This window comes from Oratosquilla oratoria, chromosome 3 (assembly GCF_046742065.1).
Source record: "Oratosquilla oratoria isolate Oo_2021 chromosome 3, ASM4674206v1, whole genome shotgun sequence".
Taxonomy (NCBI): Eukaryota; Metazoa; Arthropoda; class Malacostraca; order Stomatopoda; family Squillidae; genus Oratosquilla; species Oratosquilla oratoria.
In genome coordinates this window covers 35,733,313-35,752,418 of record NC_134779.1, presented here as the reverse complement: position 1 = coordinate 35,752,418, position 19,106 = coordinate 35,733,313, and the positions used below count along the sequence as shown (strand labels likewise).

At 47.6% G+C, this 19,106-nt stretch overlaps 1 protein-coding gene across 1 annotated transcript; it reads right to left on the bottom strand.

Annotated features, from left to right (window-relative positions):
* Window positions 1-398: 398 nt before the first annotated feature.
* Window positions 399-890, bottom strand: LOC143017676 (uncharacterized). Its single transcript, XM_076172439.1, has one exon. The coding sequence runs from the start codon at window positions 888-890 to the stop codon at window positions 399-401; it is 492 nt and encodes a 163-aa protein (XP_076028554.1).
* Between the last annotated feature and the right edge of the window lie 18,216 nt (window positions 891-19,106).

Genomic DNA, 19,106 nt, shown 5'->3' with positions numbered 1-19,106 from the left:
CCATCTCCATTTCTACCGTGAATTGGATATGTTCGTTGACATCATTCAACATGCGAAGTTTGTTGTTAATATTTGACTCTTCTGGCATTATTACTAAAATATCGTCCACGTACCGGAACCACTTCGAGCCTCTTCCTATGATTCGTATGAATTTGTCTACTTCTAGTGTTTCCATATATAAGGATGCCATTACTGCACTCAGAGGTGAACCCATAGCTAATCCTCTATGTTGTACGTATTCTTGTTCTTTGAAAACAAACGGGCCGAAGTTAACACATAGAGATACTAGCTCTATGTAGTCCTTTTTCTTAATAGGTAACTCATCTTCGCTTATGTTACTCAGAGCTCTCCTCGCCGCGTTCATGGCTCCTTCTATGCTTACGTTCGTATAGAGAGATTTAACATCGAAACTGACTTTTTTTTCTTTTCTTAAAGTCTATGAATTTGAGTCGTTCGACCAAATCAGTGGAGTTACGAAGGTGTGTATCGCTGATCGTCCCTAGCGTGGCTGACAAAGGCTTCGCAAGACGTTTAGCGAGGCGATGCGGCGCGCTGCCTATCCCTGAAGTAATTGGCCTCATAGGTAAGTCTAGTTTGTGTATTTTAGGGAGTCCTCTCATTGTTGGGGGTCGGGGTGCTTCCTCCAGAAGTCCGAGTAACTCCTTGCCTTTCTTCGATCTGGAAAGTATTTTTCTCGCATTCTTTTTGAACTTGTCGGCTTCTCGCTGCGCGAATCCCGTGTCCATTTTCTTGTATGTCTCCTTGTCGTTAAGAAGCTCCAGCATTTTGTTGTCGTAATCTACTTTATTCATTACCACGATTCCACCGCCTTTATCTGCTTGTGTGATAAGTAGGTTGGCGCGTTGACGGAGATTTTCCAATGCTACCATGAATCTCCTTGGTAGGCCGCATTCTTCGTTATCGGCTAGAGCTTGGTAGCACGCAATCACACCTTGCTTGAAACCTTTGTCTACATCTTTCGTGAACAAGAATTATAGATGGAACGAGAAAGATGTAGACAAAGGTTTCAAGCAAGGTGCATCTCCCCAACTGGAATAACGTCGAGGTTCTCCACCACGGACTGGGAAAGAGATCAAGGAAAACCATAGAAGCCGCATACATCACGACGAGCCCAGTCACCAATCACCGAGAAGGACATGTTAGCCTGGCGCGACCCGCAGCGAGAATGACCTTGGATGCACTAGCTCAAAGGGGAACGATTAGCCAATCAGCGGGCGCCATTCCCAGACGGCCGGCAGGATGAGCCATAACGGGGGTATATAATGTCCACAAGATCTGATAGTCTGTAGTCTCTCTGAGGAAGACATCCGTCGAAACGTAAGAGAATATTCACTCCTGCATCTTCCTGCGCCTCCTTGCCACCTTCCACTCATATATATATATATATATATATATATATAATATGCAGAGACCACTAGCAAACGGAAAACCACCCGTAGTCCGAGCGCTTTCGTGATATATTCACATTATCAAGGAGTACAGAAAGCGCTCGGACTACGTGTGTTTTTCCTTTTCCTAGTGGACTCTGCATATTTGTGATTCGCGTGTGACTTGTGAAATTTGTGCATATATATATATATATATATATATATATATATATATATATATAATATATATATATATATATATAATATTTAATATTTATTTATTAATATAATATATATATATATATATATATATATTATATATATATATATATATATATATATATATATATATATAATGCTAGGAGGACGTTATCGTTGACCAGAGGGAGAAAAGAAAAGGACGGAGGACGAAGGAGCAAAAAATCGAAGATTTAAGAGGAGTTGGGTGAAATATGGTCCTGAGGAACAAACTCAAGAACCAACGAATGGATGAATGATTATTGTAAGGAAGGCTTGAATGGAAAAAAACGAGAGAGGGAAAGTGAGAGAGAGAGAGAGAGGGAGACAGAGAGGTTAGGAAATATATGGCGGGCAAGGAGGTGGTGGCGTTGAAAGAAGTTATATAAATGAGGATTAATTAGGGGACATATTTTGTTGGGGGAAGGAAATTAGCCCCTCTGAAAGAGAAGAATTGGGTCCGACCAGCGAAGGTAGGTTCATTGGGGCTATCGTCGTGGTCCAGAGAGTAATATAAAAAAAAATGTGTGTGTGTGTGTGTGTGTAATTATGTGTGTATGTGTGTGTATATGTTTACGTATGTATATATATGTGTGTGTGTGAGTATATGTGTGTGTGTGTGTATGTATGTATATATGTGTGTGTGGTTGTGTGGTTTGTGTGTGTATGTGTGTGTGTGTGTTTGTGTGTGTGCGTGTATTTGTGTGTGTGCGTGTGTGTCTGTCTCTGTCAGAGAGAGAGGGAGGGAAAGAGAGACTTATGAACAGTAATAAATTCAAGAAAACATATGAAAGGAAGATCCCTAATAGTAAATAAATAAATAAATAAATAAATGAAATATAAAAAGGGGAGGGGAATTCAGTCCTCTATGAATAGATATTCTTTAACATGGACAAATATATGCCTCTGGTCCGTAGGGGCTCCCCTAACCCTTAGACTATTGACAGTCAATGCCCCGACACCGGAGACCCACTAATTTAGGCATAGGAAACTCCTTAAATTAGGGAGATATTTGGTAATACAAACGAGGGAAATGCGAAATATTATCCCCCGACCACGACACAATATGAATGCCTCAGCGGGTGACCCCAAATAACTCTTTCTTTGAATTTTTCGGTCGAATCCTTCTTTCTCTCTTTCCCTCATTAGTCATATTCCTCTTCCCTCCTCCTCCTTCCGTTCTTCTTCCCCCCTCCTCTTCCCTCCTCCTACTCCTCCTCTTCCCTCCTCCTACTCCTCCTCCTCCTCCCCCCTACTCTTCCCCCTACTCTTCCTTCTGTTCTTTTTCCCTCCTCCTCCTCCTCCTCTTTTCCTTCTTCCTTCTTTTTCCCTCTTCTTCCTCCTCTTTTCATTCTTCTTCCCCCTCCTCCTTTTCCTCCTCTTCCTCCTGTGCCCCCTCCTTCTCCTTTCGTTCTTCTTCCCTCCTCCTCTTCCTCCTCCTCCTTTCGACCTTCTTCCCTCCTCCTCTTACTCCTCTGCACCCTCCTGCTTTCGTTCCTTTTTCCTCCTCCTCCTCCTCTTCCCCCTCATTTCGTTCTTCTTTCTTCCTCCTCCTTTTCCTCTACTTCCCCCTCCTCCTCTTCCTCCACTTCCCCCTTCTCCTATTCCTCCTCTTCCCCCTCCTCCTATTCCTCCTCTTCCCCCTCCTTTCGTTCTTCTTTCCTTCTCCTCCTCTTCCCCTCCTCCTTTAATCCCTTCCTCCTCGTCCCTCCATTCTTCTTCACTTCTCTTTCCGATCCTCTTTCTGTTCCTCCTCATCCTCATCTTCCTTCTTTTCCTCCTCTTTCTCCTCTTCCTCCTGTCCTCTCCCTCCTTCCCCTCCTTTTCCTCTCTCTCCTTCTCTTCCTTCTTTTCCTCCTCTTTCTCCTCTTTCTCGTCTTCCTCCTGTCCTCTCCTCCTTATCTCTCCCTCCTCCCCTCCTCTTCCTCCCCTCCTCCTCTCTCTCTTCCTCTCTCTCCTTTCTTCTTCCTCCTCTCCCTCCTCCTCTCCCTCCTTTTCCGCCTCCCTCCTCTTCCTCCTCCCTCCTCTTCCTCTCCCTCCTTCTCCTCCCTCCTCTTCCTCTCCCTCCTCCTCTCCCTCCTCTCTTCTCCCTCCTCTCTTCTCCTTCCTACTCCTCTCCCTTCTCCTGTCCCTCCCTAACTCCTTAACCCCTTCTCATCTCCCTGTTCCTCCTCCCTTCCTCTTCCTTATCCTCTGCTCTGCTCTGCCTCCTCTCCCTCCTCCTCCTTCTTATCCTTCTCAACTCACCCCCTCCCTCCCTCCCTCCTCCCCTCCCTCCTCCCCTCCTTCCTCCCTCCTTCTTCCCTCCCCCCTTCCTCCTTCCCTCCTTCCTCCCTCCATCCTCTCCATCCTCTCCCTCTTCCCCCCTTATCCTTCTCAACTCCTCCGCCCCTCCCTCCTCCCCTCCTCCCTCCTCCCCTCCTCCCTTCCCTACTCCCTCCTCCCCTCCTCCCTCCTCCCCTCCTCCCTCCTCCCCTCCTCCCCTCCTCCCTCCCATCCTCCCTCCTCCCCTATTACCTCGGCCACATGTGCGGTCTGAAAGATTAGAAGCTACGAGGACGTTGTTCGACGCGGCGGGAGACGGACCGCAGACGTCGCCGCCAGTTCGAGAGACCCCGAAGTCGACAGCTGTAGACCCAAGCACGAGGAGACGGGAGTTCGAGGGAAGAAGTCTACGGGTAGGATATCCTTATATGACGTACACGTTAAGAATAATTTCGTTTCCCAGCATTGAAAGGGTCAACACGTGTACACACACACGCGCGCGCGCGCGCACACACACACATATACACACACGCGCCCGCACACACACACATGCACACACACACACACACACACGGCTCGACGGCGCAGTGTTGGAGTTCCCTGCCGCCATTACGGCGCTTCGGGTTCGAATCCCACCCAGGGCTGAAATAATTTCAGTATCGCTGCGCTGCGAGTCGTTACTCCCAACTCGTGGGCGGGGAGTTAGGTGTGTGCGTGCATGTAAGGTCACAGCATTATCCATAGATCGGGAGGGTAATAGCTGTCGATCACGAGTCCAACATGTGACCCATGACTATGGTGAATATCACACACACACGCACACACACACACACACACACACACACACACACACACACACACACACACACACACACACACACACACACACACACACACACAGAGAGAGAGAGAGAGAGAGAGAGAGAGAAAAGAAAGAAAGAATACGAGAGAACTGTTAACACGAATCTTAAATACCCATCCTTAGTTCTCTGCCTTGTTCCGTCTGGACGTCCTTCTTCCGGTCCGGATTTTTCTTTCTTGCTCCAAATCCATGACTCTCCCCCCCCCTTCACCCTCACTCCATACCCGCCCCCTCCGCATCCGCCCCCCCGCCCCCCGCGGTTGGCGGCTGGAGCCTACGGGCGAATAAGGAGCGGAAGGCGTGGATCATGTTTTTGTCCTCTGGAGGGCCAGCGCCGTGGGCGGCGGTGACCTGAGTGCCTCACGATCGAGGTCATCTGCAGCGACCGTTTGGCGCCCTCACCCACACTCTCCCCACACTCTCCCCACACTCTCCCCACACTCTCCCCCACTCACCCACCCTCTCCCCCCTCCATCCCCGGTGACACCCTCTACCCTCCCCCTGAAGGAAGGGAGAGAGTAGGGGGCGGCTATGAGATGAATGGAATATCTTCGCGAGTAAGGATAGAATGAAAATGTGTCAGAGAATGCAGATGGTAACTCCTATCTGTTGGCACATAAGGTAAGCATAGAATTGTCGTCGAACTTTTGAATCGGGTTGTACATGTCCCTAGCGAAAGAGATTTGGAAGACCAAAGCTAGTTGATCGTCCCAAATTAATCTGATTGATGTAAGAATATTTGTTGGGCTTAAATGTGGGATTTACCTATGGTATATATAGGTATAAATGTATGTAGATACTATGTATATATATATATATATGTATATATATATATATATAAATGTATGTGTTTATACGTATGTGGTGGTAAAACAGATACATTGAGGGCTGTGAAAGGCTAATGAGGTTAATAATAGATTCATTGATAACCTTTTAATGTTTTATTTTTGGCTCAGAGACGGGCAGCAGCGTGAACAGGGCCTGCACTTGTTTGAAAAAAAAATCATTCGTTTGCATTTTTCCTTTCTTTCTTTTCAGTCACTTGTACAATGGAGTACCAAAGGTGTTGGCATTGTCTCTCCAACGTTTGTTTGTCATTACGTTTTGTATCTCCCTCATGAAGTATTTTGATCAGCTGTTTTTGATTTTCATTGTATTGACTTCCAAAGAAGTGTCTGTTCGCTTACTAGAGAAGAAAAGGAGCGCAATGCAAATATGTGCAATTGTCTATCTTGCATACACTTATACTTGTAATTGTGCATGGATCCAGATATATATGTATATACATATATATAAATATATATAATATATATATATATACATATATATATATATATATATGTGTGTGTGTGTGTGTGTGTGCGTGTGTGTGACCTTGACCTGTGACCAGAGTGCCATTTCCAGTAAATGAGTGACAACAAAAGGTGGCTCAGGCGCCAGCCCGGTGCCAGTGACCATTCCACCACTGATACTCCATTATATATATATATATATATATATATATATATATATATATATATGTATATGTTTTTATATATATATATATATTATGTGTATTTAAATTATTTTATTACCGCTTTTCTTTACACTCGTGTATGTGAACGTTAGATGTCCTGCTTCCGGGTCGTACAAAAGACGGCCGCGGGTGAAACTTTAACCTTAGAAAGGAAAACGAGGTGCAGGGCAGTGACGTCATCTTGTGACGTCATCTTGTGACGTCCTCATCTTGTGACGTCACTGTTTGCCATTACTTCGGTTATTGGACGATGTGTTGTCATGGGTTAATTTTTTTTCTTGTGTGTGTGTGTGTGTTGGCATTTCGAAGCATTTTGTGAGTGCGGGGGGATGGTGTAAAGTACAGTGTGTTTTCTTCCTCTTTCTCCTCTCTTCCTCCTCAGTACTCCTCTTCCTCCTCTTTCCCCACTCCCCCTTCTATATCCTATTTTTCTTCCTCTTCCTCTTCCCACCTTCTCCTCCACATCCTCCACTTCCTCCTTTTTTCCTCTTCCTCCTCCTTTTTCCTCTTCCTCCTCCTTTCTCCTCTTCCTCTTCCCCTGCCTCCTCCATATCCTATTTCCAGAGCTGGGCGCGTTCCTAGGTGCGTTCCTCTTTAGTTTGGCCGCGGTTAGCGCTCCCAAACTATTAAAGCAATATAAGTGCCAGTATAGTATGTGACCTATCTTTTGGATGTGGCCTACGAAAATTTTCTTTGGTATAGTATGTGGCCTAACGGACTTTTATTTCGGTATGAACCTGTCTCTTAAGCTTTAATAGCTTGGGAGCGCTAACCGCGGCCAAACTAAAGCGGAACGCACCGAAGAACGCGCCCAGCTCTGCTATTTTCCTTTACTCATCCTCCTTCCCCTACCTGCTTCTCCTCCACATCCTCCTCTTCCACATCTTCCACCTCCTCCTCCTCCTCCTCCTCCTCTTTTCTTTCCTCTTCCTCCTTCTCCCCATCTCCTCCTCGTTTTCTTCCTCCTTCCCCCATCTCCTCCTCGTTTTCTTCCTCCTTCCCCTCTCCCCCTCCTTTTCCTCCTACTACTCCTTCCTCTTCCTCCTACTACTTCTTCTTCCTCCTTCCCCCGTCTCCTCCACATTTTCTTCCTTTCCCCTCTTCCCTCCTGTTCCTCCTCTTCCTCCTCTTCCTCTTACTCCTTCTCTTCCTCCTTCCTCTTCCACCTTCCCCTATCTCCTCCTTATTTTCATCCTTTCACCTCTTCCTCCTCCTCCTCGCTTTCCCTCGACACACATGAGCACCCCCATTGGCTTACTTCACTCCTGTACAGTTCCTCCATTCCTCTCTTCCTCCATTCCTCTCTTCCTCCCTTCCTCTCTTCCTCCCTTCTTCTCTTACTCCCTTCTTCTCTTCCTCATTTCTCTTTTCCTACCTTTCTCTTTCACTTCCTCCTTCACTTCCTCCCTTCCTCTCTTCCTCACTTCCTCTCTTCCTACCTTTCTCTCTCACTTCTCACTTTCTCCTTCATTTCCTCCTGTCCTCCCTTCCTCTCTTCCTCCCTTCCTATCTTTCTCCCTTCCACTCTTCCCTCCTCCCTCGCTTCCTCCCTTCCTCCCTTTCTTCCTCCCTCTCTTCCTTCCTCACTTCCTTTTCCTCACTTCCTTTTCCTCCCTTCCTCCTTCCCTCCTTCTCTTCGTCCCTTCCTTTCTTCCTCCCTTCCTCTTTTCTTCCCTTCCCTTTTCCTCCCTTCCTCTTTTCCTCCCTTCCTCTCTTCCTCCCTTCCTCTCTTCCCCTCTTCCTCACTTCCCTTTCCTCTCTTCCTTACTTCATCTTCCTCTCTTCCTTCCTTACTTTCTCTTCATCTGAAAGGAACACAAAGGAAGAACAAACAGCAGCAGGCCTATTGGCCCTAACGAAGCTGTTTGTGTTTACTATACTAAGCTACAGTTAAGAAAACAGGATAACTAGGCGATAGAAGATGAACTAACACTACTGCTACCACTATCCTATCCAATTACAATTAATTGCCGGGCTGTCAGTTCTTTTATTGCAAGGGATGATATTTTATTTGCGGATTAGTCTAAGTATTTATCTAGTCGATTTTTAAATGTTGTTATTGTGTTACTTTCAAAGACGGTGGAAGATAACGAATTCCACGCATAAACAACCCGGTTAAAGAAGAAAGGCTTACTTTTATTCGAAGAAAATATTTTACCAATTACTTTAAAATCGTGACGTCTTCTTGTATTTGATTGGTCTAATAATAATTAATCTTCGAAATTGATGTTGTCTCCTCGCATTCTCCTTTTTGAAAGTGAGAATAAATTTAGACTTTTAAGTCTTTCTTCATACGGCAGATTTCTCAGCCTTGGTATAATTTTGGTAAATCTTCGTTGCACTCTTTCTAGTTTATTATTACCTTTCTGGTAGTATGGGGACCAAAATTGTACACAGTATTCGAGATGTGGACGGACCAAGGAATTATAAAGGTTTAGCAATATTTTTTCTGATTTATTTTCGAAGCCTCTTCCGATGAAGCCAACCAATTTATTTGTTGTTTTAACAACTTCTGAGCAATGCTGATTTGACTTAAAGTCGTTTGATATTAAAACTCCTATATCTTTTTCTTTAGTTACTGATTCCAGTATTACGCCATTCATCAGGTATTGGATGTGATCATTGTTACTTCTAATGTGCATGACTTTACATTTGTTAACGTTAAATTTCATTTGCCACTTGCTTGCCCAGCTTCATGATCTGTCAAGATCGGATTGCAGAGTTTCTTTTTGGTGGTTGTTACTTTACTGGTGATATTTGTGTCATCAGCAAATTTTGATACTTTGCAGAGGAGGCCGTCGTCTAGATCATTTACATATATTAAGAACAAAACGGGTCCCAGAACTGATCCTTGCGGTACGCCACTTTTAACGTCGAGCCAGCTAAATGAGGCCCCGTTAATTACAACTCTGTTTTCGTTCAGAGAGCCAATCTTTAATCCAGTTGTGGATATTACCAGAAATACTGTGTGTTTTTAATTTGTCGAGCAATCGTTTATGAGGAACTCTATCGAATGCCTTCTGATTATCTACATAAATTATATCCTCCATTCCTTCCTCCCTTGTCCTCTTCCTCCCTTCCTCACTTCCTCTCGTTTTCCTTCTTCTCTTCCTCCTTTCTTCACTTCCTCTCATCCTCCCTTCCTCCCCTACTTCCTTACTCGCTCCTCCCTCACTTCCTCTCTTCCTACTTCCCTTCCTCCCTTCCTCACATCCTCCCTCCCTCACTCCCTCTCTTCTTATTTTCCTCTCCTCCCTTCCTCATCCCTTTCTTCCTCTCATCCTCCGTTCTTCTATTCCTCCCTGACTCCCTCCCTCTCTTCTTCTCATCCTCCATTCCTCACTCTCTCACTTCCTTCCTCTCTTCCTATCTTCTTCCCTTCCTCCCTTCCTTCCTTCCTCCCTTCTTCACTTCCTCCTTTCCTCTCGTCTCCCCCTCCTCTCTTCATCCATACATCTTTTCTCTCCTCCCCTTTCCTATCTTCCTCTCTTCCTTCCTCTCTTCCTCCCTCTCTTCCTCCCTCTCTTCCTCCCTCTCTTCCTCCCTCTCTTCGTCTCTCTCTTCCTTCCTCTCTTCTTCCCTCTCTTCGTCTCTCTCTTCCTTCCTCTCTTCTTCCCTCTCTTCGTCTCTCTCTTCCTACCTTTCTTACTTCCTCACATCCTCCTTCACTTCCTTACATCCTCCTTCCTCTCTTCCTCTCATCCTCCATTCATCTCTTCCTCCTTTTCTCTCTTCTCCCCTTCAACCTTCACTTCCTCCCTCCCTTTCTTCCTCCCTTCCACTCTTCCTTCCTTCCTGTCTTCCTCCTCCCGAGCACCATCTCAGGCAGGCACCAGCGCCACGAACTAAGACACCGGAGGGAGGATCGCTATTTCTGGATCTCTTCCGGGTTTGGCCACTGCTCCCCGGAGGTCCTCACTTAGCCGAGGAGAGGAGGTCGCCCTCGTCCTTCTGGTCGTCCTTGTTAAAAAAAACAAAAAACAAAAAAAAAACACACACACACACACACACACACACACACACATATTAGGTTAGCTCCAGAAACAGCCGTGTAAGGACCAATAGGTCTGTTGTTCGTTTGTCCAAATAACTCCATGTAACTCCTCGTCACCGTCCCTGTCCTCTTCCTCCTCCTCTTCCTTCTATTCTTCCTCCTCCTCTTCCTCCTCTTCCTTATCGAACTGAGTCTTTATCATGGTTAGACGTTATTGTGGAGCTCTCGCTGCCTCATCCAGAATAGCTTCCACTCCACCTCCCCTCCACTCTTCCTCCACCCCTCCACTCGTCCACCACCGGAGCTGTTTAGAATATTCCTTCCGGATCTACTCCGGGAATACACAGCAGACAACCCAGACACGGTCTTTTTGGCAGGTCTCTCTCTCTCCCTCTCTCCTCTCTCCTCTCTCTCCTCTGTCTTTCCTCTATCTCTCTCTCTCTCTCTGTCTCTCTCTCTCATCTCCCTCTCTCCTCTCTCTCTCCTCTCTCCTTTGTCTTTCCTCTCTCTCTCTCTCTCTCTCTCTCTCTCTCTCTCTCTGTCTCTCTCACTCCTTTCTTCTTCGCTCTCTGTCTTTCTCTATCCATCTATCTCTTCTCTGTCTCTTTACTCCTCTCTTTCTCTCGCTCTCACTTTTGTTCGCTCTCTCCCTTCCCCTCTACTGTCCCCATCTAGGCTATACAGGAAATAGGCATTCAACCTATAACAGTCGATAAAAGCAATAGGAAATGAGTTCTATATACAGGATGATTTGGGCGGAGGGGTGGTAGGGATTCTGTGGGGGCACAAGAATACCGCCACCGAGTTCCTTGTGAGTTTCATAAAGGGTCGACTAAACGGGGAGGGAGATGAGACACACACACACACATCTTTTTTTGTTTTTTTCTTCAAGGTGTTATGAATTCGGCTACCCCCCTAATAAGGGGGAAAAGGGTATTGTATATATGTATGTACTGTAGTAGGGAGTTGTGTGGTGTGATGTTACTGCACGCAAGAGACTTTTTGTTAAGTTTTAAACGTGTTGCGGAATGGGGGGGAGGGGGAGGTGGGTAGGAGGCGTGGGAGGGGAAGGGGGGGAGGGAGCTCAGGATGTGGGGAGATGAACTTTTGATATCAGGAAATCTTCTCCCCCTCCTCCTCCTCCCCTCCTCCTCCTCCCCTCCTCCCCCTCCTCCTCCCCTCCTCCTCCCCTCCTCCTCCTCCTCCTCCCTCCTCCTCTCCTCCCTCCTCCTCCCCCCTCCTCCTCCCCCCTCCTCGTCCTCTCCTCGTCCTCTCCTTTTTTTTCCTCTTTTCTCTTCCTCCATATCTCCCTCATCCTCTTCCTCCCCTTTCTCTTCCTCCTCTTCTCACTCTTCCCTCACCTCATCCTCTTCGTCTTCCTTTTCCTCTTCCTCTTCTTCGTCCTCGTCCTCCGTCGTCTCCTCTTCTCCTTCGCCCTCTTCCGCCTCTTCCCCTCCTCTTCCTCCTCATTTTTTGATGCCTCGTTTTCTTTCATCTTCTTGGAGATCCCCTTTCAACTAATTATGAAGAGGAGGACGACGAAGACGAGGAGGAGAAGGGCGGCAAGGAGGAGGAGGACGAGGAAGAGGAGGAGGATGACGATGGGAATTTTTTTGAGTTGAGTTAACCGGGGAAAAAATTCTATTGGAGGAATTTGGAGACGGGGGGGTGGGAGAAGAGCGGAAGTGGGTTGATCACATTCTTACATAATGAGGAAGACGACGAGGACGGAATTGATGACGAAGGAAGAAATGGAGGAGTGGAGGCGGAGGGGAGGGAGGGGGAGGGGGAGGGGAGAGAAGATAGGGTATATGAACACCTCCCCCCTTCCTTGGGGGGCGACGAATTTAATTCGTCTGATAACGATTTGATTATTATGATAAGAGAATAAAAATGAAATCACTTTGCGTTATAAAGTGTATAATGTATACCGCCAGAGAGAGAGAGAGAGAGAGAGAGAGAGAGAGAGAGAGAGAGAGAGAGTGGGACAAGAGGGAGTGACTCTTGGGTGAGGCTGAGAGTTGAGAGTGAAAAGAGTGTCGCAAAGTGAGAGGAAGGAAAGGAGAAGGAGGAGGAGGAAGAGGGAGAAGTTAAATAGGAAGAGGAGAAGAAGGAAGGAGAGTAGAAGAGGGGTGAAGACGAGGTGAAGGAGGAGGAAGGTAGGTGAAGGAGGAGAAGGATGGAGGAGGAGGAAGGGGAGTTGAAGGAGGAGGAGGAAGGGGAGTTGAAGGAGGATGAAGACGAGGTGAAGGGTGAGGAAGGTGAGGTGAAGGAGTAGAAGGATGGAGGAGGAGGAAGGATTGAGGAGAAGAAGAGGGAAGAGTAGACCTTGAGGAACCTTAGGAAGGTAAACAGTTGAGCTTAGGAGGGAAGGAGGAGAGAGAGAGAGAGAGAGAGAGAGAGTTGGGGGGTTACATGGGAGAGAGTTGGAAGATTCCGTGGGGAGAGAGAGAGAGAGAGAGTTGAGGGGTTATGTGGGAGAGAAAGAGAGTTGGGAGGTTCCGTGGGGAGAGAGAGTTGGGGGTTACGTGGGGAGGGGGAAGGGGGAGGGAGAAGGGGATGGGGGGGTACTCGGGGACTTTGAAGCGAGGCAAATGAAGGGAAGGGGGCAAAGCAAGGCTAATCACGTACGAGGGGAAGGGGAGGGTGGAGGGTTTTTTGACAAGTAAGGGAAAGCATAGCAAAGCTTGCGATAAGCTAAACAGTCCAAGACTTTGCGAAGCAAAGCAAAGCAAAGCGAGGCTATGCAGACAGAAGAAAAGCAAAGCAAATTTTAAGAGAAACTAAGCAAAGCGAAACTAAACTAAGCAAAGCGAAGGGAAGCAAAGTTAATCAAAGCTAAGCAAAGCAAAACAAAACTAGGCGAAGCAAAGCGAAGTGAAGCTAAGCGTAGCTAAGGAAAGAGAAGTTAAGCGAAGCTAGGCGAAGCTAAACGAAGCTAGGCGAAGCTAAACGAAGCTAGGCGAAGCTAAGCGAAGCTAGGCGAAGCTAAGCGAAGCTAAGCAAAGCTAAGTAAAGCGAAACTAAACGAAGCTAAGCGAAGCTAAATTAGTATAATGGAAAGGAAGCTAATATAATCGAAAGAAAGCAAAGTTGAGCGAAATTGAGCAAAGCTAAGCAAAGCTAAAGCGAATAAACCAAAAGCAGACTTAAGAAGGGGGAAGGAAGAAGGACGGAGGGGGGGGGGATTACGTTGTGGAGGAAGAATATGGAGGAAGAACTCGAAGGTCATCGGGGACTTGAAGAGGAGGAGAGGGAGGAGGAGGAGGAGGAAGAAGAGGAGAGTGAGGGAGGGAGGGAGGGAGAAGCCCGAAGTGGATATCTGCTCGATTCGCTTTCTTCCTCCTTCGTCATTAGATTTGGGCATTTCCATAGTGTTTGTTTCCTTGCCTCCCCTCTCTCTCTCTCTCCCCCTGTCCCCAACCCTTTCTCCTCCCCCAATTCCCTCCCCTCTTTCTCCCTCCCCTGTCCCCCTACCCTCTCTTCTCCTCCCCTTTTCCTCTACCCCGTCCCTCCTCCCCTTTTTCCCTACCCCTTCTCCTCTCCCTGTCCCCCTACCCTCTCTCCTCCCCCAATTCCATACCCTCTTTCTTCCCCTTGACCCCCTACCCGCTGTCCTCCCCCTTTCCCCCTACCCGCTCTCCTCCCCCTGTCCCCCTACCCAATCTCCCTCCTTGCCCCCTCCTCCCTTTTCCCCCCGCCCCTCACCCCCTTTCCTTCCTCCCACCCTCTCCTCCCTCCACCCTCCCCCATCGCCTACTTATCTCTCCTTCCTCCCTCTCGTTATATAACCCTTCATTCTCCATGCATTGACATTTCTTACCTCTCTTCCTCCTCCTCCTCCTCCTCCTCCTCCTCCTCCTCCTCCTCCTCCTCATCTTCCTCTTTTTCTACCTCCTCATCCTCTTCCTCCTCCTCCTCGTCCTCTTCCTCCTCCTCGTCCTCCTCCTCTTCCTCTTCCTCTTCTTCTACCTTCTCTTCTTCCTCCTCCTCCTCCTCTTCTTCCTCCTCGTCCTCCTCCTCTTCTTCCTCCTCTTCTTCATCTTCCACCTCCTCCTCCTCTTCTTCCTCCTCCTCGCCCTCCTCCTCTTCTTCCTCCTCCTCGTCCTCCTCATCCTCTTCTTCCTCCTCCTCGTCCTCCTCCTCATCCTCGTCCTCCTCCTCCTCCTCTTCCTCCTCCTCGTCCTCCTCATCTTTCTCTTCCTCGTCCTCCTCATCTTTCTCTTCCTCTTGTTCCTCCTCTTCCTCTTCCTCCTCCTCCCTCCTCTTTCTCCTCTACCTCCTCCTCAGGACCGAGTAAATGGGAGAGTGCCAACCTGTACGGAAGGGGATGAATAGATGAATAAAGATGAATGAAATATGCTGGGAGCAGCTTCCCCTGCTCAACGTTATTTGTTCATTTTTGTAAATCTTAATTATTTTATTTATTTATTTATTTACTTATTTATTTATTATTATTTTTTAAAGATAGAATACAGTTTGATCAAGTCTGAGAAGTGGAGGTCTATTTTTTTTTTTCGTTTTCTTTCTCTCGTCTCGCATCCTTCTCCCATCTCTTCTTCTTTCTTTTCGTTTCTTTAGTATTTACCTCTCTTTTCCCTTCTATTTTTTCTCTTTGTTATTTTCTTATTTCTTTCTCTTTTCGTTACTTTTGTCTTCAGTAAACTTTACTTTCGTTTGTGCCAGACTTTTTCCCCTTTCCCTTCCCCTCTTTTCCTCTTTCATTTCCCTTCCTTTACCTTTCCTTCTCTTTCCTTCTCTTCATCCCTTTCCCTACCTTTCCTTTCCTTTTTTCCATTTCCTCGTCCCTTCTTTTCCCTTGTTTCCCTTCCCATCTCTTTCTCATCCCTTTCCTCTCCTTCCCTATCCTTCCCTTTCCTTCTCTTCCCTTCTTTCCCCTTCTTTCTCCTTTTCTTTACCTTTCCTTCTCTTCCCTTCTCTCCCTCCTTTACCTTCCCTTCCTTCCCTTTCCTTCCCTTCCTTCCCTTTCCTTCCCTTCCCTTCCCTTCCCTTCCCTTCTCTCCCTCTTTTTCTTTACCTTCATTCTGCCTCTTCTGTTGTCCCTTCCATTCACTTCCCTCTCGTCCCTTCTTTATATTCATCATAGACAAGAGGAATGAGCATCTTGTCGGGAACGTAAGGCCTGTGTGTGTGTGTGTGTGTTTGTGTGTGTGTTTGTGTGTGTGTGTGTGTGTGTGTGTGTGTGTGTGTGTGTGTGTGTGTATAAGTGAGCGGAATATCTTATGTAATCTTGTGCTCTGTAATCCTCTTAGCTTGTGTGTTGTCTGCCTCTCTCATGATCTCCCTGTCTTGCTCTCTCTCACTCTCTCCCCTCCACCCTCTCTCTCACTCTCTCCCCTCCACCCCCCCCTCTCTCTCTCCCTTTCTCTCTCTCTCTCTCTCTCTCTCTCTCTCCCTCTCTCCCTCTCTCCCTATCTTGCTCTCTCTCACTGTCTCCCCTTCACTCACTCTCTCTCTCTCTTTCTTTCTCCCTCTTTATCTTCCTCACTCTACCTGTTTGTCTCTCTCCCCCGATATGTCACCCCCTCTTTCTCTCTCTCTCTCTACCTGTCTCTGTCTCACTCCCCCCCTCTCTCGCTCTCTCTGTTTCTTCTCTCCCCCCCTCTCTCTCTCTCTCTCTCTCTCTCTCTCTCTCTCTCTCTCTCTCTCTCTCTCTCTCTCTCTCTCTCTCTCTCCCTGTTTCTGTATATTTCTCCTTCACTAGCTCCCTGTTTCTGTATCTCTCCCTCACTCCCCCTCTCTTCCCCATCTCTTGCCCCCCTCTCTCTCTCTATCTCTCTCTCTCTCCCCTCTCTTCCCCCTTTCTCTTTCCCTCACTCCCACCTCTCTTGCCCCCCTTCTCTCTCTCTCTCTCTCTCTCTCTCTCTCTCTCTCTCTCTCTCTCTCTCTCTCTCTCTCTCTCTCTCTCCCCCTCCCTCCCTCCCTCTCTCCCTCTCTCCCTATCTTGCTCTCTCTCACTGTCTCCCCTTCACTCACTCTCTCTCTCTCTTTCTCTCTCCCTCTTTCTCTTTCTACCTGTTTGTCTCTCTCCCCCGATATGTCACCCCCTCTTTCTGTCTCTCTGTCTCTCTACCTGTCTCTGTCTCACTCCCCCCTCTCTCGCTCTCTCTGTTTCTTCTCTGCCCTCTCTCTCTCTCTCTCTCTCTCTCTCTCTCTCTCTCTCTCTCTCTCTCTCTCTCTCTCTCTCTCTCTCTCTCTCTCTCTCTCTCTCTCTCTCTCCCTGTTTCTGTATATTTCTCCTTCACTAGCTCCCTGTTTCTGTATCTCTCCCTCACTCCCCCTCTCTCTCTCTATCTCTCTCTCTCTCGCTCTCTCCCCTCTCTTCCCCCTTTCTCTTTCCCTCACTCCCACCTCTCTTGCCCCCCTTCTCTCTCTCTCTCTTTCTCTCTCTCTCTCTCTCTCCTTCTCCCTCCCTCTCTGTCTCCCTCCCTGCCTCCCTCCCTCCCTCCCTCTCTGTCTCCCTTCTTCCTTCCGTCTCTCCTCCCTCCCTCCCTCTCTCTCCCTCCCTGTCTCTTTGGACAATCAGCTGACAAAGAGCTGCTTGTTTGTCGTAGTTGAGTCATCCTGCCTCCTAGATTAGATTTATGTCCACAAACGTCCAGGTATCTAGGGGGACTTATATCTCTATACTAGTTTTATATATGGCGGAATCTATAAGGTTTCCAATACCCTGTTCTAGAAAAAATCCCAATTATCCTATTGTTCTTTGGTTTGAAGAAGGGTAGGGGTGAGAGGCGGGTGGTGAGCTCCCAGGCAGGCATGCGATCCATCATAGCCGTCCTTGTGTCGTGTGAGAGAATTGATGGGTGGGGAGTAATAATGTGTGGGTTATTGTTCGGGAACGTGATGGATATCGTGTTTGACCGGGGGTGTCAATATTTTCATATTTTGCTCTATTTATTTATTTATTTATTTGTTTTTGTTTTGTTTATTCGTTTTATTTGTTTTTATTTGGTAATTTATTAATTTATTCAACTGCACGTATTAATATTATTATTATTCATTTTTGTTATTTATTTTTATTTATTCTATTTGATTATTTTTTTAATTGAATAATCATTCTTTCTTTTATTATTACAAATATTGTAATCATTATTTTTTTTTTATTATTATCATTATTATTTATATTTTTTCTTAATTGGCACCCCTTTAAGGAAGATGCAGTGAAGAAATAATCTCGTCTAAGGAGGAGTCTTGGAGTGAAGAGAGGGGAGTGTGGGCATCTTGGAGTCTCAGGTTTGCCTCTTGTGAAACCTTGACTCTGCATTTAGATTCCGAATTCTGGATTCTGTCCTGGGCTTCATTCGTATATTTTTCTTTAACAATGGCCTTGATTTTTGACAGTGAGCGAAGTAGGCACACGCACACACACACACACACACACACACACACACACACACACACACACACACACACACACGCGCGCGCGCACACGCACGCACACAGCCACACACACACACGCACGCACACAGCCACACACACACACGCACGCACACAGCCACACACACACACGCACACAGCCACACACACACACACACGCACGCACACAGCCACACACACACACGCACGCACACAGCCACACACACACACGCACACAGCCACACACACACACGCACACAGCCACACACACACACGCACGCACACAGCCACACGCACACACGCATGCACACAACCACGCACACACACAGACACACGCACGCACACAGACGCACACGCACGCACACAGACGCATACACACGCACGCACACAGACGCACACACACACACACACACACACACACACACACACACAGACGCACACAAACACACACAGACGCGCACACAGGCGCACACACACAGACGCACACACACACACACACACACGCACACAGACGCGCGCACACACACACACACACGCACAGTCGTGGTCTTCATTGAAATGTTTCTTATCAGATTGGTCTTTCGTTCCTTTTCTCTCCTTTCCTTCCCTCTCACTTCATTTCATAATTATTTTGCTCTCCTGTCCTTCCCTCTCCTTTAGTTTCCTTTTCCAAATATTCTATTCCTCCTGCCTCTCTATTTTTCATCCATTTCTTGATTTTTCTCTCTGCTCTCTTTTGCTCTTTTATCTTCATTTCCATTCCTTTCCTTCTCTTCCCCGTCTTTTCTTCCTTTTCCCTGTCCTTTCCCTTCCCTTTTCCTCCCTTTCCTTTTTCCTTTCCCTTCCCTTTCCCTTCCCATTCCCCTCCCTTTTCCTTCCATTTCCCTTCCTTTTCCCTTTCCCTTTCCCTTCCCTTTCCCTTCCTTTTCCCTCTCCCCATTCCCTTTCTTCCCTTTCCCTTCCCCTTTCTTACCTTTCCCTCCCCTTCCCTTCTCTTTCCCTTCCCTTTGCCTTCCTTTCCTCTCTCGCTTTTTCTTCATCTCATCTCTTGATCTCGTCCTCGACCCCTCCCCCTCCCACTTGTGACCTTTCCCCTCGCCCCACCTTCCCCCTTCTCCTTCCTCTCCCCTCCTCCCCTCCTTCCCCTTCCCTCCTCCCCCTCTTGCCCCACCTGCCCCTTCTCCTTCCTCCCACCCCTTCTCTTCCCCCTCCCCCCTCCCCATTTCGCTCCATCATCCCCCCTTCTCCCTCTCCCACTCCTGCACCACCCACCCCCTCCCTTTCGCCCTCCCCTTCCCCTCCTCCCTATCTCACCCCATCTGCCCCTTCCCCTCCCATTCCTACATCCCCTCCCCCTCCCCCTCTGTCCTTCCCCCTCCTCCAACTCCCAACCCCCTCTCCCCCTCCTACTCCAGCACACCCCACCCCTCCCCTCCCCCTCTGTCCTTCCCCCTCCTCCAACCC

Bases quoted from the DNA above. Each gene is read 5' to 3' on its own strand.
- LOC143017676 (XM_076172439.1), bottom strand. From the start codon at position 890: ATGGTAGCATTGGAAAATCTCCGTCAACGCGCCAACCTACTTATCACA.